We start from the raw sequence: 27,459 nt of genomic DNA, 5'->3' as shown, positions 1-27,459 counted from the left end.
AGTACCAAATCTAAGATGGCCTCCTTAGTTACAACTTTACAGCTTACTAGATTTTCATAAAATGGGGAATTATTTTCTACATCTTAGCGAATTAAATGTTAATTTACATACATATTTTCTTGAACGCAGCCCAGATATCCAGTTTTTGTTTTATGAGTTGTGTCTGTACTTACTTCCCAGATGCTTTTTCCACCAAAGCTTTGATCCAGAGGAATTTTTTGCCTGTTTGTTCTTTACACCAGCTGTACACTCCCATAATAGCATCTCCCTGCTTCAGTTCTCCCAAAGCCTTCACTAGGAACAGTACTGTCTGCTCAAACTCAATTCCCTACAATAAACACACATAAAATGTAATTTACATGTATATAAAAGGTTCATGTGTAAGGTGAATTCTACAAGGCATATCAGGTATCTGTACATACAGCTGAAAAACTACAAAATGTGCACACAGTGGATTAGCCTTAAAATTATGATTGCATTAAGAACCAATAACCTATTAAGGCTGACAGGGAAGGAGACTGATTCGTTTGTCCAAGTATGTTACATGTACATACACTGTTTTTAACATAAAACATTCGATGCCACTTTAAACTCTTTCAAATTTGTACTTCTACCAAAAATATATGTATATGTACCACATGTACATTACAAAATTTATCACTTTCCCAAGATATTTCAGATATGGACCTTTTAATAAACATAACTGACCCTCCTTTGGACAAAAACAGAGAACCATTATTTGTCTAACCTGAAGTGTGTTGTTTTCCTTCATTTCCTGCAGCAGCTGATGACACTGTCTGACAGCCATGGCTGGCATGCCGTTGTGTAGTGCTATCTTGATGACAGAAGAGCGGATCCGAGATAACCACTCCAAACAGGTGCCCTTGTTGGTCCGGAAGAATGTCCTCACACTCTACAATTGAATACAGACCACACATTTTACCTGCACTTTTAAACTGGAGATAACATACCCACTATCAACTCAATAAGAAAACTTGTTTTGCATAAATTCCTGTACCTTTGGAGACATTGGCATAGCCATGGCACATCCCTCATAAGCATTATATAGAAGTTTTTCCAAGTGTTCCATGAACTGCAGAAGGAGGTGAACTCTTAAGTGGCTGGACAGATCATCATGCTTCACTCCTTCAGATATAGAAACATGCAGGTTTATTATATTTCATCAGTAAAACAGCATTTTGTAGTTCTAAATACTGTATTGTGGAAAATGCTGTGTAGTAAATTACATAAATTGTTGGAATAAACCTTTCATATGTCTTATCAATGATTATGCATGGAAACAAGAACTTTTATCAAAACACAATAAACTGTAAAACACATAGCCAAATCCTATCACAAGTGTTTTCCACGTTGAAACATAATTTTCCACGTTAAAATACATGTATACTCATATTCCTTACCTTTCTTTTGTTCTGTTTTGTTGATGTCATTTCTCTCATCAGTAGATTTATCAAGCTCTTTAGCAAATGTCTTCAGTACACCCTCTATGGAGGTAAATGTGTCCTGGGGTTTCCCAAGGGGGGTTCTCAATCTGTTCAACACACAGTACTGGGCTGATTCCCATGTGGCCCAAAACCACAGCATTGCCTCATTGTTATCCACCTGTCACAATGAAAACCAAAATTAGTTGATTTTCATACATATTTTTAAACTACTGTACATTTAATAATTTCAGCAGCACATGAACTGAAATTTTGACAAAATCTTTTCAAAAATCACTCATTGCTTACAAAATTTGCCATCCTAAACGTCTCCATCATTTTGTTATCCCGAGAGGCATCCTGACAGCTGTAAAACATGGCCTCTAACCAATTCCAACTTCCTGATTGGCTGAAAATCCGAAAACATAAAAAAAATTAATCTTCATATCACACAAATCAAATCCTTTCTCATAGACAAAGACATCACTAAAACTCTAGATCACATACATGGGCTGAGTTTCATGCAGTATGTAGGCCATGATTTGTCTGAAGTTCACAGAATGGAATTCTCCATTAGGGATTCGACTGATGTGAGCCCGCCGGGCTAGCCATGCAGCAGTGACTCCTTCTGCTCCCTCCTGAATACTGAGGGACTGATCGTTGTCATCACTCAGATGTAACAGGCTGTATAACCTGAAATAACACGGAAGAAAACTATGAATCTGGGATAGACACAACACTACCAGATAATTCATCACTCTACAGACCTTTATAACATATACATGAGCACTTAAGTATATCATTCAAACAGTTTTTGCCAAACATTATTTCCAAGTAAATCTCAAAATATTATTTACAAAACATCAAAATTTTAAAATTCAATTGTATCAGTTATTTGAAGCAACAAATCAAGCTTTGCTCCTTTCTTGACCTTGACATCTGATATTACCTGGTAGTGACATTGACTGGCAGGACTTTTAGAAGATTCAGGTAGCCCTCTCTGACCTCTGACCTTACATCTGACAATTTGTACACACTGAGCTTCAAAGCACTGAAATGGTACAAAAACTTCAATATATATCTACAATGATTCTCAAAGCAAACTTAAAAAGCCAAAATAAAGAGATTTTTTTGTAGGTGTAGAAATCACAGAATATAATCAATCAATCAATCAAGATTATAAATAAACATAAAGTGTACCTTTGAATCAAGCTGATTGGCAGATTGCTGTTGATTTTATAAACATTCTGTAAACATTTGCACACACACATGGAGATGCAGAAGTCATTATGGTGACCTTAAAAAAAAAAGATTTCATTGACTAGTGTTTTTCCCCTCAGTTGTTACAAGAAAATCAAACTGCTGTCTTCAGCAACAAAGGAAATTCAACCACCATATCACTTACCTAGTTGCGTAATATATCTGATGACATTAGTGAACTCGTCTGAGGAGAAGATGTGTGGGTTGGTCTGAAGACTGCCAATAATATCTGCAATCCACTTCATTCCTAAGCATCTTTAAATGATAAATAAATTGATCAATACCTTTAAATCTAGCCCTGTATTTGTTCAAAATCAGACACAAAGAAAATTGTATAGAGGGTTTCATATAATCATATCATTACTGACTTTTCCCTATATAAAAACAACACTTTTTCCAAAAAACATTTAAATTTCTTGATTTGATGGACACCCTCCCTATAATGGAATCACTCCCTTAAGAATGATGACTACTCCCTCCTGAATATTTACAGGTAGAGTCAATCCAATTTCAATGAATGAAAACATTCACTGGGCAACATTCTCCAAGCCACAGACATATCAGAACCAAGCAATAGGTCAGCTTTTCCAGTTAGTGTTCAATAGTTGATTTTCTATTTCTGTTTACCTGCTGTCATAAGAGGCATGGCCTTGGGCTAGAAGACCTGCCAGCAGCTTCAGAATCTGTGTGAAATTGCCCGCCGTGGTGGGATTTACATTGGCCATTAGGGAGCCATCCAGTCTGGGAGTCTGCATAATCAAACTGCTACTGGACACAAAGTTACCATGTCTGAAAACAGTCATATCTCATAGTCATATCTAACAGATATCTCATACTGTATGTGTGTGTGTTAGGGTGGGTGGGGAAGTGGAGAGCACTTTTTAGTTTTGTTTTGCAAAAAAAAAAAAAAAATGGGGTGGGGGTGGGGAGGGGGGTTATACTCTTACAATAAAATGATTACAAAAACATCAATCATGCATATGAATTTTGAACCCACTGTTCAGAACATTACCTGGAGCAGTGAGAAAATAGAGTGTTCAGGAGGGCATACTGGACAGCTGGGTAGACCTCTGATACGACCTCGTCCAGGGGGCTCAGGTGCTTACTAACTAGGTCAAATATACTGGGAGACAGGGCCCACATCTGTAATACAACAAGAGAGAGTTCAATTCATAATGTTCTTGAATTTATGGATATGATTTATTTGTCTTAATTTCAAAGCAACACATGAAAAGGCATTATAATATATAGGTGACTCTTAATAGCTCAAACTTCAATCTCTCAAAGTTCTTGATCTCTTTAAGTATATCCCTGACTCAACTTTTCCTTTAATAAATCTCAATCTCTCCAACCTTTTTCTCTTAAAGTTCTTGATCTCTCAAAGTGTTTTCAAAGGAATAAAAAAAAAATTCCTGGTAAACAGGAAAGAAAAATACTCTTAAAATCATGTAATATCAGAAACCAATGCCCAAGTTTTGGAAATCATGATTGTTTTTAAGTGGCTGGTTGAACTAGGAGATTTTGATATTACCTGTATATTGAATACATGTATTTTTTTGCTTTGAATGGAACATAATTTGATGGAAGATTTTAAAGATAATCAAAAAGAGAAGAATGTCTACTTACTGCAATCAAATTGCTCTTGGTGTTTCCAATTTCAGCCAGAGCACAGAGATTAAAGATACAAGCTGATTCCGCTTCTGAGACACTGTAAACGACATCAGCATAGGGATTACCAGAAATCACGCTTTTCTCCGTCTTCTCACCGGCTGCTTGTAGCAAAGTGTTAAAAGCACGCTGAAGGTCTCCAACTACATACCTTCAAAGAAAGCAAAAGTTTGTATTAAATCTGACAGTATAATATTTGTTTATATAAAGAATAGTTCTTGTTTAAAAGAGGCAAGTTGGTTTACTTGAGTACATGTATGTAATAGTGCAATATTTACTTAAAGGACTCCTCCAACAGGGGCACACTCTTCAACACCATGACGTCATGATAGGTTGCCAGAATTTGTTGTATAATCTGTAAGAAACAAAAATGTACATTCATTTCTATCAATTTGAACCATTTTCATTACCTATAATTAGCAAATTCACTGCAATTACCTTTGCCTAAAAATATTTATTTTTTAAGTAAAATGTAATCAACTCTGTTAAAAATTTAGGAATTTTTAGCACTTTTTTTAATAATTCAGGAAATTATCACAATAAATCATTTACTGTTACAAGGAATTTATTGCACCTGTTCACTGTGGCAGAAGCGGTATCTCTGTAGCATGGATCCTGGAGAAAACAGCTGACTCACAAAGTTCACAGGTAACTGAATTCCAAATGTCTCTATCACCTGTCAATAACATTTGTATACTAACTTTTTTCCCCCTTTCATTTTTAACAATATATTGTATGAAAGTATTAACTTCCTGATATCATTAACTTTACATGCAAAGTCAAAAACGAAAACTTTTTGTTGGTTATACAGTATCGGAAAGTTAGATTTAACATATTACCTTCTGACACACTGTAAGAATGGAGGTGATGAATTGATAGGAGACGAGCCTCTCTGTAAAGATCTGGTACAACAGGAATGACAATAGGGGCTCCTCACTGTGGACAACCTCTGACCGCAGCTGACCAATCAAAATCAGGATACAGGTGTTGGCTAGATTGAGAAAAGAAGTCAAAGATGGAATTAATTTATACAATGTAGTATCACTTTTCTAAAATTTAAAACCATTATGCATACAAATGGCAAATTCTTTGATAGTTCAGACCAAGAGGTGAGAAAGTTAAGATAAATAAATTAAAAATTTATTAAAAAAAAAATCCATCCCTGAACTTTTCCTTCCTTCTTTTCTGACAAAACAAAGGGAAGAAAAAAGTCCTGTGATACATTTTTCCAAGAGGGGATAGTCTGATAACTGAATGACTTTGTTTAGTCTTACCTTCAATGACCATGTCTTCTGAAAAGTAGTGTCTGGTGGCAGTATCAACACTCTTGGTAATTCTGTCCAAAATCTGAAATCAAAAAAATACTTTACTTGAGAAACATCACCCCATAGAGAACCTTCTCTCTTTCACTGAAACTTATCTAAAACCTACTCATAAACTGAGATCTTTGAAACTGACCTGTGACATATACTCTCGTGTGATTTGTTTGCTGGGGGAAAACTCCTCTCCCATGCTTCTAACCACTGTTGTGAAAACTTTCAGCAGGGCTCCGATTTTGATGATGCAGTCCTCAGGAATGGGGACTTCTTCCTCAGGGTAAGTCTGGTCCCCACAACCATAGGCCAGATCCTGGAAGGATTAAAAACAAAAGGGTTTAGAAATCTGAACTTCTCAAAATTTATCAAGATTTTTTTTCTTCAGTTTTCAGCTTTTAATCTCACTCTATACATACTGAGCATTACAGAGAACACAGTATTTCTTACTAAAAGCAACACTTTTCTACAATGCCTATTAAGTTTATTAAAATTATTTAAATACTAAGTATATATATAAAAAAATTATGAAGATGATGGTGTCCTTTGCTTTGCCTACTATTTTACCTACTATTTATGGTACTGAAAAAGAGAAAGAAATAAAGAACAACATTACCACCTATCCTAACATTTACAGACACCTATGATCTCCTGACAAAATTAGTACCTCAGCATAGGCTTCCATGTCCTCCAGGAACTGTCCCAGCAGTGTGGTGGAGAATGAGATGTCATTAACCCAGTACCTGTGGAACTCGACCAGAGCATTAGACGTGAACTCAATCAGAGTGTCCTTCTGTGTGGAGTCAATGTGCCAGCCCACCAAAATATCAACAGTATCCTGGATCATGCCAAATAAAATGCTTAATGAGGACTCGTATTCAGACAAAAATTTTAAACTCTGAATTCATGCAAAAAAATGTTTTGTGGATTAATGAGATGAGTTACAGAGAGCAGAATTTACCCTGAAGTGAGACGTGAAGACACTGGGATAATTTTTGGCGATATGTAAGATGACGTTGACCACTGAACACAAGAGATCTGGTGTGTCTGCATTCTCCAACAGCGTCTGCACATTGGCCATCACCATCTGATAAACAGAAAACGCCAAATATTTATACACTTAGAAAGGTCCAAGGGATGAAATGAAAGAATTTGAAGTTCAGTATTGATTGGATAATCAAAAACTGAGAAATTGACATTAAAAAAAAAAATTAAGAAAAAATGCCATGTCATGTCACATAAAATTCTGTAAATTCCTCCCATAACTAAATTTTTACTCACAGGCATAAGATTGGCAGTTGCTTGTTTCTTCTCATCATACCGAAGGGTTTCATAGAGTGCATCAATAAACAATGAACGGATGTCGTCATCCACCATATTGTTTGTTTGACAGAAAAGCCACTGAAAATATCTAAAAAAAAATATTCAAGCAATTGATTCTAAATCATGTATTCATTGTGGAGCTTAAACTTAATTTGCCATTTTTCTTTGACATAATCTTCTTGATTTAAATCATTCATACATACGTACATAAATATCAGTCATTTAAAATTAATGTTTTATATCAACTTTGGAGAAGTTTGTTTTGTACCATTAATTTGAACAGAAAAAATCAAATAAAATATATTTAAAGCACTCAATAACTCTAGTAAGCTTTGTTCTACTGAAATTTAACATTTTTTTTTTTTGTTGAAATTTCCAGTATGTACATGTACCTCTGTGAATCATGTCCCATGATTCCTCCAATGATCCCCACACATTTTGCAACTTCTACTTTCACTTCCTTTGGACACAGGGATGATCTAAAATAAATTTCATGGACATTCACAGTAGAGTGTGTGGTTTAAATACTGTATAAGGGGGAAAATAACTTGCAGTGTAAATGCAGTGTAAATATCTGTTATGTTCATGGCATTAATAAATCTGTAATTTCAGGAAATAGTGAATAAGTTTTAAATAAATTCATGCTTCGTTTTTTTTTTTTTTTTGGGGGGGGGGGGGGGGGGGTTATGTGTCATGACTCCAGTAGATATATATTATGTTGTCATACAGTAATTACAAGTTGTACTCATCATTAATTTACTTTAATTACTACATTTTCCTAAAATTCAAATCAGCAGACAATGATCCTATATTGATATTTAAACTGCTGTTTATGTAGTCAATGCTAGTTCAATGATCAAAACATAAGGGTTGTGGGTGTTGATTAACAATACCTGGGGCACTTGTCATCTGATCACGCATATCAATTTTTATCATTTGTGTAACCCTTTTTTTTCAAATTTTATTCATTTAACAAACTTTTGGACTTCCAATAGATATGGGATAATATTATTTTGTTGATGTAACCCATTGATTATTGTGTTACGTGTAAGCATATGGTCAGACGTGTAGTTTTATTGTAATTTCTTATCCCTACAGGAATTAAAATTTGGGGGGACACCTCTTTGTATTCCCTCAGTATAACAACTGTGTGGGTAGTGAAACACCACTCATAGTACAGTAATAGGAAGCTGTGAGGTCATTCAACTTTTATCACCAACACTGTTTCATGGTACTTGCTTCAATCCTCTCATTATTTTAATATTGCTGTGGATCTGAGAGCAACTCAAATGTGGGTAGTATGAAATTTCTTCTTTTTTTTTAAATTTTAAGCTAATTCCACAAATCCATCAAACCGCGGGGAGAGAAAAAAATGAAAATTACAATCCATGGAATTAATCCCTATACAGTATGAGATAAATAGAAGATCTTTAATTTTCTTCTCAACATCATTTTCATTATAAATGGTTTTTCTTTTAATAAAAATCAAGAGATTTTTTGTTTTGTTTCATGGGTGAATATTGAGAAATATTACCTTTCATAGAACACATCTTGCAATGAGGTCCAGGCATCCTCTGATACTTTATAAACAGTCTAAAACACAATAAAAATATATCAAAATATATAATATGGGGTGTCTGTGGAGGGCTTCTGAGGAGGTGTTGCCTCAAAAATGTGTTGTGTTGTTGAAAAATAAAAATATTAAAAAAAAAAAAAAAAATTAAAAAATATATATATATATATATATATAATTCTTAAAATTTTAAATGGATCAGTGCAAACACAAACAAAACAATAGAGTGTTAGGGAACAACATGATAGTATCCCTGTAAACTTTACATATCTTGTGTATATAACATCTATAAAGCAATATCTTATTTACATGTAGGTATTTAGTCACAAAAGTCTCAAGAAAACTGAGAACCCAGTTAGTTCCCACTATTTCCCTGAGACCCTTTTCCTCTATAGGAGTAAATGAACATTTGAGACAACAGCTGGTGAACTTCACAAAGGTTAAGTATCTATAAAATCTCCTCAAATAATATTAGACATAAATTTGGACTTTATTGATTCACAGGGAATTATCTGGCTATTTTTGACTACCCTTTTCAAGAAAGGGGGAAATATTAGAACGATTGATCAATATACGCGCTGGAGGTCTATGGGAGCCTGGGGACATGCCCCCACCTGGAAATTTTCAGAAAAATGTTACAAAAATCTGCATTCTGATAGCTAATCTGGGTGTCATTACTAAAACTACCATAAATCAATATATTTTGAATGTTACATGTGTGTTAAATCAGGGAATTTTTCATCACAAAAAGGGGAATTTTGACTTTTCCAAAGGGGAAAGGTACCCTTTACCAGTAGTTAAAATAGCATTGATAAATCCCTGGTTCATTTCAGATATTCTTGTTCTGCAAGATAAACTTCTTATTCATAAATTCAGATAATATTTACTTGGCAAATGTTTGGAGAAAAAAATCAACATGTAAATTAAAAAACAAACATGTACATTGTATCATCACGCACACACCCTCTTTTACTACAGTGGTTCCCGTTTTATCGGATAGTCAAGTTGTCAGCCTAGTTTTATCCGAATAGCCGAAAATTAGAATAGCCGATTGCTCCATACCGAGTCCAAAGATAGATGTATAGAGCAACATGTATTGATAATACATCGTAGCAAATTTCAAGCTTGCACTTTCGTTTTCTTTTGACATGTTTACTTAATGACTTTACTAAAAACAATTTATTTCACTTACTTATGAATTTAATATGAATTTTTTTTTCAAATAAATTGACGTATAGAATATATTCTTTGATAGTTATTGCCATCTTTCTTCAGCACATGTTTACATTCCTTCTTCGATGGTCGCCATTTTGGAAACGGAAGTAGACTAAATGCTTGACTAATAACCGTACACTATTTTTCCCTGGATAGATTGTAAATTAAAAATAAACAAAAATATTAAATATATGTAATTGTTTCATTTTTATTTGTTTCTTTAATACGGTTACGTATTTTATACTGTGTGTGAGTTTACCAGTCTCGTTCTTGTCCGCTGAAGAGAGATTTTGAGAGCCATGTGGAGAAAGATGGTATGAATTCTGAGACGTATTTTTATAGAATGGGCCATTTGTGATTTTTACCATAAATTTTGCACTGAAAAGTGAATAAATATTGCCAATGGACCAAGTTAAACGATTGAATAGGCTTATTTCATTATCCAAGCAAATTGTTATACACAAGCTAATCAGTTCAATAATTAAAATTTCACGCTGAAAAAATTACAAATAATTGTCATAATTAACAAGTGCATCATTGAACCCAAGCTGATCACCACAACTGTAATCAAAACATATCTATTTACTATGCCCACTATTGACACAGGTAAGGTGCCTGTGTGCGTCCAGCCGTAACTAATCCCCTCATTGTCGTACTCAAGCCAGTCAAGGTAATTGGTGTCAAACTGTGTAAACAAAGGCTTCACATACGAAGTTGGAGGTGTGAACAAGGTGTTGATTATCAAAAAACACTATGATAGTCCAAATTTTTGTATCGGATAAAACGAAATTCCAATATTTTCTCATCAGAATATCAGGTGAAATTATTAATAAATATATAAGAAATGGTTTTGTGCTCTGATATTATATTGAAATAGCCGAAATATTCGTTAAACCGCTATCCGATAAAATGGAAGCCACTGTATTTACATAAAAATGAATTAAAACAACACATGCAAGATATTTACCATTAGAGTTTTCTATACCTTTATTCCATCTGAGGTACGTAGATAATCTCGAAGCTGTTTGGCAGATGAGATCCTCCTTTCTTTATCCCCATCTCTTACGACTCTTCGGATGTACTTAGAAAGCCTTGAGTCATCATTGAAAGCCTTTGTTGAATCTGTAGTAAATAAACAAGTCACAGCCTTTGTAGACTTTGTGAACATATGATTTAAAATTTTACAAATAGTATTTTAATCAATATTTTTTTTCTACTTTCACTTTAAACATATGCAGCTGTGCACAGTTATGGAAGATATCGAATGATCAGTACCTAGATCCTTTGTAGTATAAATCTCAAGTCCATTACAATACACACTCTCCACATTCATTTCAAATCATATTTACAAAGCATTGGAAAATAAATAAATTTCATTTATCCACCGAACAAATAACATGTACATGTACTCCATATTTGTCAACACATAGGTAAACTCTGAAGATAAGGACAGCTGTTACACATAACACCTGTCACAGCCGTATAACGTTCTCATTCTATTAGACAGCATTAACTGTTGTTCAGTAGTCATGATGCAGTCTGTAATGACATGTCATTGAATTCAGATGGTGATTTTTTTAATTCTGCATCCATTGCCCTAGCTTGCAGAACTTTGCACCAAAATTTTCCTTTGAGCATTTTTGGCAATTCAAGGACTGAGTTATTGTGGCGTATGCCTAATTAAGAGATTCTGACAGAATAAGGACCATACCTGATCTTTTCACTTCAGTCTTGAAGGATGAAGACTGGTATGTTCTGGAATCTAACTTTTCATAATGACGACTGCGAGAATGAGGACTTCTTGCTGGATAAGAAGAACGTTTGTCATCGTCCCTTTTCAGTTTACCATTCCTGCTATTTATGGGGTTGATTTTCATGTTCGGTCGCGAATCTGATTTTCTGTCGAACACTTTCGGTTTGTCCGATATTTTGGGTAGCTCGGACTTTTCGCCGCATGCATTTTCGTTTACATTGTTAATTGGTTTTTCCTTTGAATTTGGAGCATTCCCGTCCGCTGTAGCATCTTGCTTATCAGGCGGTTTACCTTTCGCCCCTATGGACTTCTCACTCATTACATCTGCTGTGCGTGACAAGAAAAGGAATCATTTTACACAAAATTGTTACTTTGACACATATTCCTCGTCGCCATCTTCCTTTTTTGAAATCTATCTCCGCAGTTACGAAATGATTATTAAAAATGAAATAGATCTAACAATAATGAATTGTGTGCGCAAAATCTAAGGAAAGAATAAACATTTCATTTGTGTCTCAATCTTGTTTAGTGTACAGTGTACACATTTATTTTTTTTATATAAAGCACCCTTTAGTGGTATTTAGATAAGTTGTACCATGGATTTCAAAGATCTATGGTCAATCTCTACCCAGAGTTATCGTTCCCGCTACGCTCCACTTATACTTTGTTGTAGCGAGGCGTAATACGCCCTCTGGTGAGAGATTGATCTATGGTGTTAAATAAGATGTGGGCACAATATTTAAAGAGTACCTCTTAATCTTTCAGTCTAATAATTGTTTCTGAGATAAAAATGATTGCCAGACAATGAAGCGTTTTGATTCAGGTTCAAAAGGTCAAAGTTCAAGGTCATCATGGTCTGATCTTAATTTTTAAAAATTTGCTATAGATACATGAGGCCAAGGAACATTATATTTACAGCTTCATTATTTGTTTTACGTCTCTTAATTATTTGAAAAGGTACCCTCCAGTCAGACCAAAAAAAAGGTAAAAAGCATATTCAATAAACAGCAAATTATTGACTAAAAATGAGAAAAAAAGTTGTTTTAGGTTTTTTTCTTTATCTTCAAATACTTAAATCGTGAAAAATTGCAAATTCACCATATAGCATTGAAATGATACAGCACACATAAATTTCTTTAAAGTTTTGCTTTCTTACTTGAGATTTTTTATTTGTTCTTTTTGTTTCAAAGATTAATAATTCTGTAGCCTTTAAAATTCTACCTTTCCGGAAAAAAAAAATCAGAGGAAAATTGTTAAAATTTGAAAAACTTGTGTTTTTGCTTGTATGAACCGACAGGGTGGGATGGGGGGGGGAGGGGGTATAAGTGCCCTTTCTTCAGTAATAATGTCTGGAAGAAGAAAAAAAAAGGTTCAAAGTTCAAATTGCTTTTTAAAGATTTTAGCTCGAATAGGTTGTCCTTTCCCCAAACAAGACTAAAACATATGGAATCAAATGATTGAAGACATCTTTAATTAATTGTATACATCATTAATTCTTTTATTGCGCACAATGATTCGAATTGATGCGCGCATTAACTCTAAAATGCTTCTCCTCAATTCTATTGATGCGCGTATCAATCTAATATATTGAGAGCAATAATTAATTTGATGCGTCATTGATTCAGTTATTACTCTCATCAACTCTGATGTACGCATCCATCTGGTGTATAGTTTTTTGTTGTTTTTTTTTACCTCGGTATAAATGATTTATTTAATCACTTTAATTCAATAGAAGATACCTTATCATGAAGATTATGCGCGCATCAGTTCTTCTCAGAGAACAGTAGTTCTAATTTAAGAGATCATTATCAGAAGTTCCTGTTTTTGGACAAAGTCGTAAACAGATATGGACAATGAATATATATCAGAGCATGAGCAATAAACAGTGAAGCTTTGGTTCGAATTGCTGAGGTTGAAAAAGTTGGCATCCAGACGTACAATGACTTTATATATGGAGACAAGTCACTCCAGCATTATATTTCCACTTTTGGCTATACAAGTACTCTGTAAAAAATTATTTGAGAATCCTCAGCTGCAGGTTGATGATTCCAGTTTTAAACAAAGTTCTCTTTTGAACGCAGCTATGTTAAGGCTTCCCGAAGCTTTAAAATGCGCTCAAAACATAATATGTCATTGCGAGGTCAGTTTTGGTTTTAATTTATAAGTATTGAACTTTAGTACTTCCAATTCATATAAAGGGTTTTCTCGGCTATATATTAGCATATTTGTTATGATATCACATGACTTTGTTGATCACGTGACGGTCATTTATAATTTTGTGAAGTGTTTCATATAAATCGCTTCGGCGCAGCTGATTAACACAATAATTATTAACATTTTGTTATATAAATAAACTCATCGTATCCTTGTGTATCCGAAATGTGCTTGGGAAAAGTCATAGTATTACTTGGGTACAAAATATTTCCTGAGAAATTCAACTTACCTACAAAATTGAGGGTATTTTCCACACAATATCGTAATCTGTATTAAAACAAAGCCAACACACATTTTTCCCAAGCAAGATTCAGTTAGAGAACAACCTCTTCTTACAGATTTCCACAAAAATTCTCAGATTAATCCTCATTAATCACCTGCGCCAGGCTCTTTTATACATACAAAACAAATTCTACCTCCAATCACGGGTATAAATAGAGTACATTTCAAAAGTATATTTTTCATTAGCATTTTGAACATGATGAATTTCAATCAAGGGTAGGTAAGCGGTGTATTTTAAAAATATTCGGACATATAAGACTTAAAAAACCTTTAACGACCCGTGGATTTTTCAATAGCTATCTAGCATTTTACATGCAGTTTGAAATAAAGAGTAAAGTTCATGACACTCTCCCCGTCATAGCACCTCAAGTTTGCAGTGACCTGACGTCATTTTCCATTATGACGTCACATTTTGGTAGTTCAGAGATGTAAAGGCACAGAGTGCACTGTCATTTTCTACGGGAAGCCTTAACCTACCTGCGAAAGTCCACTTTCATCCGGTGAGAAGGGGGCAACAGTACAACCTGAATTACGGGAAAATGTTTAAATTCGGAAGTACTATGCATCGATTAAGAGATTCACTGATAAAATATATGGTAATTATATATAAATATTTTCGGTATTGTGATTTGATAAGATAAATTTTCGGAAATCGATTTTTGGTTATGCAAAACTGCGCCATGCGCCCTCTGCCACGACGGGGTAAACGCGGAGAAATCCCTAGTCAATGCGGTATGAAAATAATGGCCTAACCATTAGTATGATAGACGTCAGTCATCATTAAATCTACCAACAGATTGTATTTGCAAACAAGGCAATTGCATCGACCATAGAATTTGCGAAATGCTGACTTTCAAAGAAATTGGAAATACCCTTGCATCATCAACATTTTTGTCAGTAGGCTGCCTAGTTTTCGAAATTGTTCGTACAGAGAACATTTTAATTATTGCACTAATCAATTCAATTGTTGATATCATTTATTCATATAAAGGGAGCATAGTTCAATTAGTGTGCGCATCAATTCAACAAATTAACTAAGATGCAAACAATTTGAATAAATGCGCTCCTTATGTATAATTCAGTATTCAAATCATAATTAATTATTTGAAGTCTTAGACTGAATTGTAGTGTCCATCAAATGAAATGGTCTTCAAATAATTAAAAATATATCAAGATCTTTTTTTTTTTGTTTTTTTTTTTTGAGTAATGTTTATTTTGCACTCTATAGAAATCGTTTCCCTGGCGCCTGCAGCACAGCACTTGTTTCGTATTAAATTGTTTCGGACCGACAAATGATGCACTACACACAACAGACGAAAACAGATAGCAATAGGTCACTTGAGTGACTCAGGTGACTAAAACTACCCGTTTTGAAATTTATCAAAAAGCACAAAAGCTCAGGGATATTAAAATCTCATTCGTCTGTCTGTCTTTCAGATAAGGAAAAGTGCCGGTGGCCTGCAGTAGTAGATTTATAGACCGTCTGAGAGCTGCAGACTGTATCTGTACATGTAATGCAATGTGTCCTTGATGATCTTATCTAAGGCCATATATGGTATGCAAGAATTAATACTCCTTACAAATTCTAAATGATAGCATGAAACGTACAAGTTATTAAATGAGCAGACTACTAACAATCGGAACTTATCGGATGTCTCCCAAACTCGATAATGTGTCATTCGAGAAGTTCCGATTCAACAGCAAAATTACTGCGGTCCTAAAGAAGATGGCTGCCTCCAGAGGAGAGCCTGTCGTGTTAGCAGAAGATATAAAGGATAGTAATATCCTTAATGTTGATGCGTGTTGTACTGAAGGCGATGTTATTGTTACCCAGAGTTCGAACTTGATCAATTTATACAAGGTATTTGTTTCCAAAAATCGAAAGAATTTGTTAAATTAGTGTGGAGTAAACAGCGTTCGAATTTCCTTTAATATTGTTGATGAACCCTACTTCAATGCATGTGAATAATATATGAAAGTTTTATGCAGAAATCTAATCTTAAATAGCACTGTAGACTAAATCACTTTACAAATAAAAGTGTTTCAACATACCTACCTTTGTCAGACTTTAGTTAATTATTTACACATCTGTTAGAAGAGTTTTTAGATTTGATATGTATCCGCATCAAGATACTTATAAAGGAATAACTTTTGGTCAACAAGTTTTTTTGTATGTCCGCTGTTTAGGAGATTGATCCCTCAGAAGTTCCTAAACTTCTTGGGGATCAATCTAACAAACTATAGGGTTGCAGAAAAACTTGTTTGCCAAAAGTTATTCCTTTTTAAGTATTTTGATGCGGATTTATGATATTTATGGCCAAAATAAAATTTTTCATTTTTTGCCCTGTAAATTTATATCCCATTTTGGATATTATACCCAAGATGGGTTATTAATCCAATTTTGGCGATTGGTTCCAACCTGTTTAAGAACAAAGGCTGACTACCAATATTTGTTAGAAGTAGTATCTTGATTGTGCGACTGTTAGAGCGAGTGCAGATGTGTATCACTGGATACCTATTCAGTTTTGACTTAGATCCGCCTCTTCAAACTGCATGAGACATTTGGAACATCTTAGACTGTGATGTCACATGACATGGTATGTGCATTACCATAACGAAGTCAAAAAGGTGCAAATTTTAACAAAGATTGTTTAATCTACTATTTATCTACAATATCCATTAAATCAAGGTGAGTTTATTATTTGGTGAATTTTTTTGTTACTGCTAGAACATAGTTCACACCTTATCAGCAAGATGCATTTGCATTGCATTTGGGGTCTAGAGGTAAGTGTGGAAGATAAAACATTTGGATCATTGTGCAAAGTCCAAATTTTCTCTTTGCCAAGGCATTGCTTTAAGAGCTCGCTTGGCGCCACTAATATATATATATATATATATATATATATATACATATATATATATATATATATATATATATATATATATATATATATATATAAGAAATCCACCCACCTGCCTGCCACATTTTTTTCAAATAATTTGGATGAGAATCTAGGAATTCATTTATCTTGGTCTTATATAGCTTAGTAGATCTGGTCCTTCTGATTTTTCTCTCCATGCTCAAATGTTTTCTTCAAATATAACATTCAATGGATCAGTCTTTCCAAGAATTGACTATCTAATGCCTAAAAACTTTCTGATATTTATTAGGATAAAAAAAAAAAAACTATATTCGAAACAATAAATAGGTTGTAGTTTTTTAGCCAAATTGGTGAAAAGCTTAAGCTTTCACAAATCTTTCAATAGTCACTCTTTAAAGCCATATAATTTTTCTTTTTGTTACTCAATGATGGCCAAGAAATACAATACAAACATACAAATTTTCTCACATTGCCTTACGTAAATGTATATGTCAGGAAACTAGGTATGAAAATTGCACTGATCCTCCTGATTGTAGTTGCTTGAAATACATAAACATACACATGTTATATCTGTATACAGTCAGACCTCGTTATCTTGAACTTGATGGGCAGAGAAAAAACTTTGAGATATCTGAGGATTCCAGATATTGAGTGTAAAATACTTTAAGAATAAGTGGTTGGGACTTCCAAATCACTTGCACATATCCATGGTATTCAAGATATCAAAGTTCAACTGTATTTATATCATTATGTATTTACAGATTGATGACCAGAAAGCTACACAGAGCTGGTCAACAAAACACAATGAGCACATCACAAGTTCTGTGATATGGAGTGAACATGATCAGAAATTTATCACCGTTATCAACGAGAGGGTGAGGGCATGTTTTAGATAAATTATGAAGCATATTGTATAATTAGAACCTTATTCAGGAAATGCCCCTTGTTTCTGTGATCTTATTAACAATTTATGTTTCATGGCTTAGCCGAAATTCGATATATAAGTGTAAACTTTGTAAAATTCACCTATAGTTATTAGTTTAACACATGCTTTTTTAAATAGACTATTAGAACTTGGGAACAACATGAACAGAACTTTGAGAAGTCAGCCACTAAAAATGTAAGTTTATATTCAGCTGAAAATATTTATATTGAGGCCAAAATAAAAAATACTTTTATTTCCCCTAACACGACCGACCCGATTAAATCACGCCGACTGAAAAGTTTTTTTTAATAAGATTATTCAAATGATTTTTTTTAATGATTATAAATTTTTATAAAATACAATTTCATCAAAATCCGTTTTTTATCAGAACGGCCGACACTGTGATTTTCAAGTGTTTGCTGGAAACAAAATGGGGCCCATAACATGTGGTCATAGAGGAATACTTTATTTGCGGTGTTATAAAACAACGGCGACGTATCAACCTTTTGCCTTTAGCTTATTCGAATCCTACAAGCTTGAAAATTTCGATAATAAAATATACCATAACTAATTAAGAGTGTTTCGGTGGTATTTGCAATCCTGTCTTTTGAAATTAAGGTACTTAGTACATGACAAGGCCCACCTCATGAGCAGACGAGGGGGCCTACCTTGTGAATACATCGATCAATTTCACTGCATTTTATTTAATTTGAGTTATGATCTAATAAACAGTTCATCTAAGTTCCATAATCCTGAGTTGTAAATATGTCTGCATTTTTCATCCTCATGAATATAATTCAGACATCCTTTCTTCATGCCTTTTATTCATGGGTTAAATTTCATGACTATGACATTGTGTATGGCATATTTATCATTTTCAGATATGGTTTGGTTCAATTAAATACTGAAAAAGTACATGCATTGCATTAAGCACTGGAAGCTCATAGTAGGTTTGAAAAATACTTAAATGTCCAGTCTTTGCATGTATCTGCGAATCTTGTCTTTTTAAATATTCGATTTCAATAAATTTACACTTGTGTGAGATATTGTACAAGTTCAATTGAATAATACCTGTGAATTCAACTTAAATTTAGCTTTTCAACGGCATTTGTATGATATTCTGTTTACAAATCGCTTTCTTTTGTACTGTTCTTATTCATAATGGCATGATTCCATTAAATTTCAGAAGGTATTTTCAAAGCTGCTGTCAGAAAAAAAATATTTACCTACCTACCTACCCAACTCGAGATTTTAGGGTTGGGTTAGGGGAAACAAAGATATTTTTAATGATGGCCTGATTACTACAATTATACACATTCAAAGCAAATCCAGGGTCAGTTATAATGATCCTGTTGTACATGTAACTGTAAGTCATTATATCCATTTACTTTACAGTTGGTATTTTACATTTTCTCATAAAGAACATGTGACTCTTCTCAATTAAAATTTGATTTACCCTATGTTACTTCCCAATCCCAACCCTACTTCTTAGATTGGTGATTCAAATGGTTTACCTGTTATTTCTATTTTTCAACATGTTCAAAGCAAAGTATTATATAAATAGTGCATGTTTTTGAGGGTAACAGTTGAAATTGACACCTCTTAGAAAACTATTGTCAACCTCTGCTGACGTGTCGGTTGACAATGGTATTCCGAGGGGTGTTAATTTCAACTGTTACCCTCAAAAATATGCACTATTTATTTTATTATACTGAATGTCTTATTAATTTAGGATGCCAGCAAAAAAATTCTGTAGATCGTTGTTAAGTTCACATTTAGAAAGCTTTCAAACTCTCCTCTTGTTTTTCTCAATAAGAAAGTTTCGAAAAATATTTACCGACCTTTTTATTGTTTAAATGATACTCAGAGAGTCCTTTATCGTCTGAAGTTTTGGTATTTCTGCACTTGCAAGCATTTTTCATCTGTCGTTTGTTGTTTTCAATCAAGCTACATCGGATGCAAGCTTTGATTGACATCTCGTTTATTCAGCTTCTTTCAAACAAAACAACTGACATTTTGAGAATTCTACAGCAAACCGTACAATTTACACACATGTGACATAATCGTTGTGTTACCAGTTGTAAAGTGTATTGCTAATGCTGAGGGTAACATTACAAATTGTTAAATGCATCTAAACCAATCAGATTTTAGTATTTAGCATGAAAGTATAATAATTTATAATAAATGTAAAAGAGGAAGCAAAGAATCACATTAAATGTCGGCTTTTACACATAAACAATAGGTATTTTAGATTCCTGAAGCAATATATAGTTTAGATAACATATGTGTGTTTTTGAACTTAGTACATGTTCTGAGTAAATTTTCCATAGGCTATATGTCCAATAAAGGGGATCCTTCCAGGTAACACTACAGAACCAGTTGTAGTATTTAAAAATGGAGCTGTGACCTTCCTCAGTAAGGTCAAGGACATAAAAGAGGGTCCCCTGATTGATAAAGATGAAATTTTGTTCTGCGATCTGGTGAAGATAAATTCTGATCTATGTGTACTCTGTCTTTTGCAGCAAGAGGTAAGATTAGTCATATATGTCTAAAGGAATGAACAGTTTTAGATTTACAGTCATTTGCACATAAAAATTCTCTCTCTCACTCTTATATATTATATAAAGGTGTAAATATGGTTTATTTTAAAAACATTTTAAAAACAAAAGTAGCATAATGTTGCCTTAAGGGTGGTATACTGTTATTAGATATAAAGTCCTTTTTACAGAACAACCTACAATTGATGAGTCACTGGTACAGAAATGAGGAATGGATTCGACATTCTGAACCTGTCCAGATGCCTATAAATACAGAGTTTGTCAGCTGTCACACTAGTCTTGGTAGAGATAATGTCAAAATATTCATCTTATGTAAGTATGATGGAGATGTCTGTGCTCAAGTCATTTTGGGGGGTAATTTTCTCATTGTATGTCATTGTGAGCACCAATTTGGCACCAAAAATTAATAAAAAACAAAATTTACCAAAAAGGAAAGCATTCTTTTATTTTTTGATTGAGAAGGTTAAAATCATCTAATTCTTGAGTTCTTTTTAGAAAAAAGTCTCGTTTTATACAGGAAAAGAATTTTCTTCTCAATAACTACAAGGCTATTTTAGTCATATTGAATGAAGCATCCCCATGATGTGTGGATTCTGAGACACCTTAAAGTTAGGATGGGGCCATAATATTTAATCACAATTTTTCATGGGAATACAAAGGAGGAAAAATTGTTAAGAACAACAGGGCTAAATTTACTCAAGTGAGCATTGTGGTCCATGGGCCTTTTGTTAGAAGTTCTTATGATAAAATGAAAAAAAATATTTATTTTTTCAGGTTTGAATGGTGATTTGTTATGTCAGACTCTGACATTCCATCAATCTTCATCAGAAGTGTTACAGACCATATCTGGAGTCACCAAGGCAACAAAAATGGTGGCTCTGAATTCAACTCACATAGTGCTAGCAGGCTGTGTCAAAGATAATCAAGGTAAAGTCATTACTATATTGATATTTAAATTATAGTTCATATGATAATCATATAAAATCTTATTTGATTACTATATTCATACAATGTAATTGTTAATGGCAATTTTTTCTTTTATGAACATGTGCAAAATACTAATTTATTAATAAAGATGTGATTTATTTTGTAGAGATTATTGGAATATTTGACATAAAATTTGGAACGTATGAAATTTGGAAGAATCTACCAACTCTAAAGAAATCAACTGTTAAAGTATGATTTTTTTTTGTATGAAATATTAATTTGATACTTCAGATATGCAGAAAAGTTTTTAAAAAACTGCAGGAGGAAGTGAAATTTTATTTCAGTGCTTTGAAATTGTAAGTTTGCTTACTGTAAATCATGAGAACTTTATTTTGCATACTAGTAAATGCGCAAGATTGTTTTGATGTGAAATGGAGTTCTTGTAAGTAATGAGGGTATTACAAATCACAGACTTATTTGGAGCATTGGCAAACATTATATCCAGTGAATAGATATAAAGCTATTTTGTCACAAAAGTAAAGTTATTTAAAATATATGTGATATACAGTATATTTGTATACATTTTCAGTTGTTTGTTCTACATGGACATCTGTTTGTGCTGTGCCACCGGACTCTGTATATGTATTCCTATTCCTGCCACCCTTCCACATTATCTAGCATCCTAGGTCACCAAAGGGTTGACATGCATATTCAACATGACCCAGCATCCCCAGGACCTTTGACCTGGTCTAAATCAGTAGGTTCACATACATTTATACTGATCAGTAGGTTCACATACATTTATACTGAGAAGACAACTTCAATACTTTGTTATCTTTTTTTATATTTATGTGTAGAGGGTTTCTTTCTCCTTAAAAAATATTTTGATATCTATTACATGTATAAACAAAGCCACGTTTTGTATACCCTGGTTTTCATTCAAAAATTCATACCCTCTGTTATAAAGTCTTTTTTTTTTAGAAGTCACCTTCACCAAACACTGAAGCTAACAAACTGTTTTCAGAGTTACAAAATATATACACATGCAAGGTAAGTCATTAAGCTAACCTATTTCATTTTTTGTTAAAGAAAAAAAAAAACAAGACCCCACCACACCCCCAAATAAAGAAACTGAAAAGAATGTAATAACTTCTCTCTAATTATTTTACCAGATAATTTCAATATGATGACTGAAACTATGCACAGATTAATAGCAAGTTATTTTTAAAAATCAAGACACAGAAGGAATTTGAGAAGAAATTTTCAAACATTCTGAAAAGTCATGGTGATGATGCCAGTGGTGTGATCAGTGAAACATCCGTCATGGAGCAGATTGTTCAGAGGTGTGTGTCCGATGAAAAGTTCTGGCCTCACAACATTCTAGAACAACTTCTCCTACACCGATTGGTGCCCAGTAGGTAAGTACATATGTCACACAAGTTCTGATCTCAAAGTACATACTGTGGAATCATTAAAATTCATGGGGACCAATTTTCATGGATTGCCTGAATTTTACAGGTTTGAGGGGATGTAATTTTGTGTATTCAACTCATATCTACAAAAGGAAAGATTACTCTTAACCCCAATTGTTTATTCGTTGAGGATGTGAATTCATGGATGCAGGGTACCCATGAATTCCACGATTATTGATCCACCACGAAATCTAATGATTCCACAGTATATATACTAGATCAACCTTTTGTACATACCCCGTAAACTGACACCCAGTATGGCAGTATCACGAGTGTTGCCCACACAGTATTTATGATCAACTTCTGAAACATAGTCTATTGTTTGATATATTCAATCTTAAATAATCAATCTGACAGAATATTAATATTTTCAGATGCATTAAAGACATAGCAGAGGGCCTTGTGAAACATGAGGATTTGGCTCTGCTTTTACAATGTCTCGATTCTGTAGAAGATATTCCAGAAGAATCTCTCTGTGTGTTCACAAATTTTGTTCTCAGGTAAGTATGGTATGTTGCAGCGTGACTTTGAATTAATGTAGAGGTTGAGAAAAAATAAATATCCATTCTCTGTTCTATCAAAATACTGCAAAGATCTTAATAATTTTTTTTTCCAGTATTGATGATGCAAAAGTTTCAGAAGCAGTAAAACTAGATGGATACTCAGGAACCAGCAAAAGCAACCAACCCTTATCAGAGGGCAAAGGTCACATTATGTATCCTTCCTCATTTAATTATAAAAATGAAATAACCAGGCACAATTGAATACAAGGGGCTGGTATTAAATCAATGTTTTGTTGTATCAATTGCAGGTTGAGGGGGTGAGATCAATTTGTAAGACTTTCTTTCTGTAGGGGGTTACTCCATGGAAAACTTGGATATCTGTCACATATTTTTGAGCACTTTTCTTTGAAACAGTTAGTCGAAAGTGTTTATATTTGGAGTTAACCTGCTTCAGTAATGCAGTGTGACCTTCTTTGAAATCTCTCAATTATCAACTTTCTATAAGACATGTAGAAGTGTTTTGTATGCAATGCAAAATATTACAAAATTATATGAGCATTTTTCTCAGAAATTACATATTTCTTGGTATTGAGTAACATTAAAATGATTCGATATCTTTCTTTTTCCATTCAAGTGATAAATTTCCAGAACCTTTATTTCTTCTTTTTCCCAGATGCTTAACACATTAATGGTACACCAATCACAAGTTACAAGTATATTATACCTGTAGTGTATAAAAGTAAATCAGTATGTTTATTCATTATCATTAGCAAAGTTTTTGCACCAATTAAACTAGTGGCAATATTTGATTTACAATTTGCTATCCTTAATTGATCTTCAGAAATAAGATAATTAAAAAGTCGTACAATGATATTTTCATCATCGAGTGTCTCCATCATGTTACCTTCCAAAATGTTCTGGTAAGATTTTTGCAGTTCATATAGATATGTGAGAGACATGGACTTTAAAGGATATCTTAACCTTTGGTGAATTATGTATTCTTTGTAGATGTTGCTGGAGTATTTATGTTATTTGATCAATAACCGGGAATCAAACAGCAACGCAGCACCAGATCTTACACAGGTATTACTGTATAAGTGTTATTTTGGCCCCGTGTTATTTTCACCTTTTTTACTCTTGAAAAACAATTTAGCCCCATTTTAAATGTGGCCCAGACACAGTTGTGTAAGAGAGATAATGCTGTCTTCTTTGAATTCATCCCATTTAAAATTTGCCCTCTTGCAATGAGGGTGAAAATAAAGCAGGGGAAAAAATTTCCCTGTATACAGTATTACAATATTATGTTAAAGGGTATTATGGTGAAAAAACATCTTAGAAATTGTCAAAAAGCAAAATGCTGTTTCTAATTACCAGATCATCATATTTGAAGGAGTTTTTTAGATTGTATAAGTTGTTTTAAGTTGAGGTTTCTCTAGCCTTCTTTTGTAAAGTCTTGCATTGAAGCATATGTTCTACAAATACCCTCTGTTACAAGTATGTTAAATGTGGCCCTTTTTAAAAATGAGATCCTAGCAAGGGTTAATTTATTTTATGAGCTGGCAGTCACATGTCGTGTTTAAGCTATGAAAGTATAATACATATATATTTCAGTTCGAAGGAAAATAAATTTTGTTTCCATGTAGAAAAAATATTGTTTCCATGTAGGTATGTGCCCCTGGTAAAGTTTGTTTTTAATGTTGGTTGGTGCCTATTGTCAAATAGGTATTTGTGTGTTGCTGGTGCCATATTTCATCACATTTTATATTGCAGATTGTGAACTTTGTCTGTGTGCTGATCGATGCCCATTACCAACAGCTTGTTATCTCCCCTGATTCCCATGGCGTGTTGATCAATCTTCATAGCATAGTGGAGAAGCAGGTAAATACAGTAAAGCTGGCCCCGGGGCCATAAAACTTAGATGAGCAAGAAACGTTATGTAAAAGAAATATTATACTTTATTATTTCATAAAGAAATTGAAGCAAAATGGTTAAATTGAAGAAAAATTGATAATTTTTAGATTTTTAGCCTATTCCAGTGTGAACAAGTGCACCGCTAAGCAGAGCATCCCCCCGCAAAAGAGCACATCGATCCCGATATGAATCGTTACTTGCATTATTTCCATTACGCATGCACTCACCCACACACACACAAAGCGCAGTATTACTATATTCCCTACAACTCCATTGCAAGGGGATAATTAAACTGATCCTGACAGTGACTGGAATTATATAAAGTAGAAATATTTCACAAAAATATTAGATTGTTTGGCTGTAGTAATATTTTCAATTTTTTAAAAAATATGATTGCCTAATATCTCTTTTCTATTTTAAACCATTCCTTGAAGATTTTATCCATAGATTTTTATTTTTTTTTTTTACTGAATATCAACAATTTATTTTTTCATATTCATAAATATTTTTTTATTTAAAAAAATTTAAACTGTCTACCTGACTTTTCTTGACTTGCTTTATTACATTTTTATGATATTCATTCTTTAACACTAAATTTGAGGCTCTCAGAGTCTTATTTCAAACCCAAAAATTTTTTCCAGGTTCTCTGAAAAAAAAAATCACATAAAATAATTAATAATATTGGTCTTTTGATGATGAAATCATGTTTCAAAATAGATACTCTAAACATCCCTTAAATACAAGTTTGGTGTGGCATACCACCTTAAATAACATATTTCACCAATCTCTCTCTTTCTCTCTCTCATTATATGATTAAAAAAAAATAAATCTGACATTTCCAATCCACAACTTACAGTAGCAAATACTTAAAGGAAGTGATTAAGATCTTTTTAGGTACATTTATACATGCACACTTAAAAATTCTTTGGTAACTTCCTAGATAAGTACTTGACTTGTTGATAACACAAGGAAATTCCTAGTACCACACTGTTTCTGTGAATTGCTAACAACTTGGAATTTATTAATTCTTCCTCATGTGTTTTACTTGTAGAGAGAATACTTTGCAGAATTCCTGACATTGGATGTCCTACTTTCACAGCTAAAAAGACAATTTGCCATTCCACGCCCCCGCACCGTAGGAAAATACTGCATGGAAGTCCTGCATGTTTATTGACGATTGAAGATTTAGCAAAGTGCTTAGATTTCAATTATGTTTTTGTCATAGGTTAATTCTAAGTATTTTAAAAGATTGAAGTGATACATGTATTTTCAAGTACAGTTGAACATTGGTATCTTTAGCATTGTTATCTTGAATATACCATGGATATAATAAAGCCAGTTGGGAGTCCCAACTTCTCTTTCCTGTACATATTTTAATCTCTAATACCTCAAATCCTCAGATATTTCATTTTTTTCTGGGCCCCAATGAGTTCGAAATATTTTATTGATAAAGGTTTGAGTGATACATGTACTAGATATTGATGATTTGCAGTTACATATTGGTAGTTGTTTGACTTGGAGAAAACAGAAGTATTTATAGTTAAACATATTTGTGTTGCATTACATTACAGTTAAATTTGTTTATAAGGAACTTAGATAGAAGGAAATCTCTGCTATGAGGAATCTCTGCTTTTTTTCCATATTCCTCATATCATAGCACCTTCTTATATGGATATAAAGAATTTTGGTCATGAGGAATTGAAAATTCATGTCCTGAGGACTTCCCTAGAAACAAATTTTACTGTAGTTATCAGAGAAATCAAAGCTAAATAAATGAAAAGTCACTGACTTTTTAAGAAAAAGGGCAAAGGTGTATGGAGGGGGTGGGAGGGAGGAGTTTTTCAGTGGGGTTGGAGGGAGGAGTTTTTCAAAATGCAATTGTACTTTTAAAATTTAATTTGTTTTGTCTTTAATTGTTAATGGTAGTACCAAACTCTCAGAATTTTATTAGTAACATTTACATTATTTTTTGGACCACTCAGTAAAACATTAGAAATTTTTTACTTTTCTGTATAGTTTTATTTAGGAAACAATTTTTAAGGGTGTTGCAATCTTTATTTGACACTTCTTCATAATAACTACTGAACATTAGAGTTATGCTAGGTATGTAATAAAGTGAATTTTATACAAACATTGTAATTGCTTGATTTATTTTTATTTCTGTTGAAAAAAATACATGGCAAGAGAAGGGTTGTTTGAGGGGGGAAAAAGAATGTTTGTTTTACATAATACAAATTT

General features: G+C 33.3%; 2 protein-coding genes across 2 annotated transcripts in view; one reads left to right on the top strand and one right to left on the bottom strand.

Annotated features, from left to right (window-relative positions):
* The window catches only part of LOC133184125 (serine/threonine-protein kinase SMG1-like), a 37,570-nt gene extending 25,604 nt beyond the window's left edge, over positions 1-11,966 (bottom strand). Inside the window, exons 1-24 of the mRNA XM_061318992.1 lie at positions 11,506-11,966; positions 10,780-10,916; positions 8,541-8,599; positions 7,399-7,485; positions 6,965-7,094; positions 6,645-6,770; positions 6,351-6,521; positions 5,829-5,999; positions 5,645-5,717; positions 5,210-5,361; positions 4,945-5,046; positions 4,649-4,725; positions 4,329-4,521; positions 3,715-3,845; positions 3,330-3,491; positions 2,848-2,957; positions 2,643-2,739; positions 2,392-2,493; positions 1,950-2,135; positions 1,752-1,851; positions 1,422-1,623; positions 1,019-1,146; positions 749-913; positions 174-328 (exon numbers count right to left, since the gene is read on the bottom strand). Of these exons, the coding sequence (XP_061174976.1) occupies positions 174-328; positions 749-913; positions 1,019-1,146; positions 1,422-1,623; positions 1,752-1,851; positions 1,950-2,135; positions 2,392-2,493; positions 2,643-2,739; positions 2,848-2,957; positions 3,330-3,491; positions 3,715-3,845; positions 4,329-4,521; positions 4,649-4,725; positions 4,945-5,046; positions 5,210-5,361; positions 5,645-5,717; positions 5,829-5,999; positions 6,351-6,521; positions 6,645-6,770; positions 6,965-7,094; positions 7,399-7,485; positions 8,541-8,599; positions 10,780-10,916; positions 11,506-11,866 (3,377 nt within the window). The 5' untranslated portion in view covers positions 11,867-11,966. The remainder of the gene's footprint in view (positions 1-173; positions 329-748; positions 914-1,018; positions 1,147-1,421; positions 1,624-1,751; positions 1,852-1,949; positions 2,136-2,391; positions 2,494-2,642; positions 2,740-2,847; positions 2,958-3,329; positions 3,492-3,714; positions 3,846-4,328; positions 4,522-4,648; positions 4,726-4,944; positions 5,047-5,209; positions 5,362-5,644; positions 5,718-5,828; positions 6,000-6,350; positions 6,522-6,644; positions 6,771-6,964; positions 7,095-7,398; positions 7,486-8,540; positions 8,600-10,779; positions 10,917-11,505) is intronic.
* Positions 11,967-15,769: 3,803 nt separating this feature from the next.
* LOC133184590 (nucleolar protein 11-like) lies at positions 15,770-27,033 on the top strand. Its single transcript, XM_061319675.1, has 16 exons — positions 15,770-15,904; positions 17,687-17,800; positions 17,989-18,045; positions 20,181-20,378; positions 20,579-20,720; positions 21,183-21,335; positions 21,502-21,584; positions 21,925-22,092; positions 22,317-22,385; positions 22,572-22,753; positions 23,182-23,307; positions 23,424-23,522; positions 24,152-24,230; positions 24,319-24,393; positions 25,081-25,188; positions 26,273-27,033. Exons 1-16 carry the CDS (start codon positions 15,770-15,772, stop codon positions 26,393-26,395), a joined length of 1,911 nt encoding a protein of 636 aa, XP_061175659.1. The 3' UTR covers positions 26,396-27,033.
* The last annotated feature ends 426 nt before the right edge of the window (positions 27,034-27,459 follow it).

The sequence above is a fragment of the Saccostrea echinata genome, unplaced genomic scaffold (genome assembly GCF_033153115.1).
Source record: "Saccostrea echinata isolate AGI-Se365-2 ecotype Australia unplaced genomic scaffold, CSIRO_AGI_Sech_v1 ptg000010l, whole genome shotgun sequence".
Classification (NCBI taxonomy): Eukaryota; Metazoa; Mollusca; class Bivalvia; order Ostreida; family Ostreidae; genus Saccostrea; species Saccostrea echinata.
This window is presented reverse-complemented; position numbering and strand designations above follow the sequence as displayed.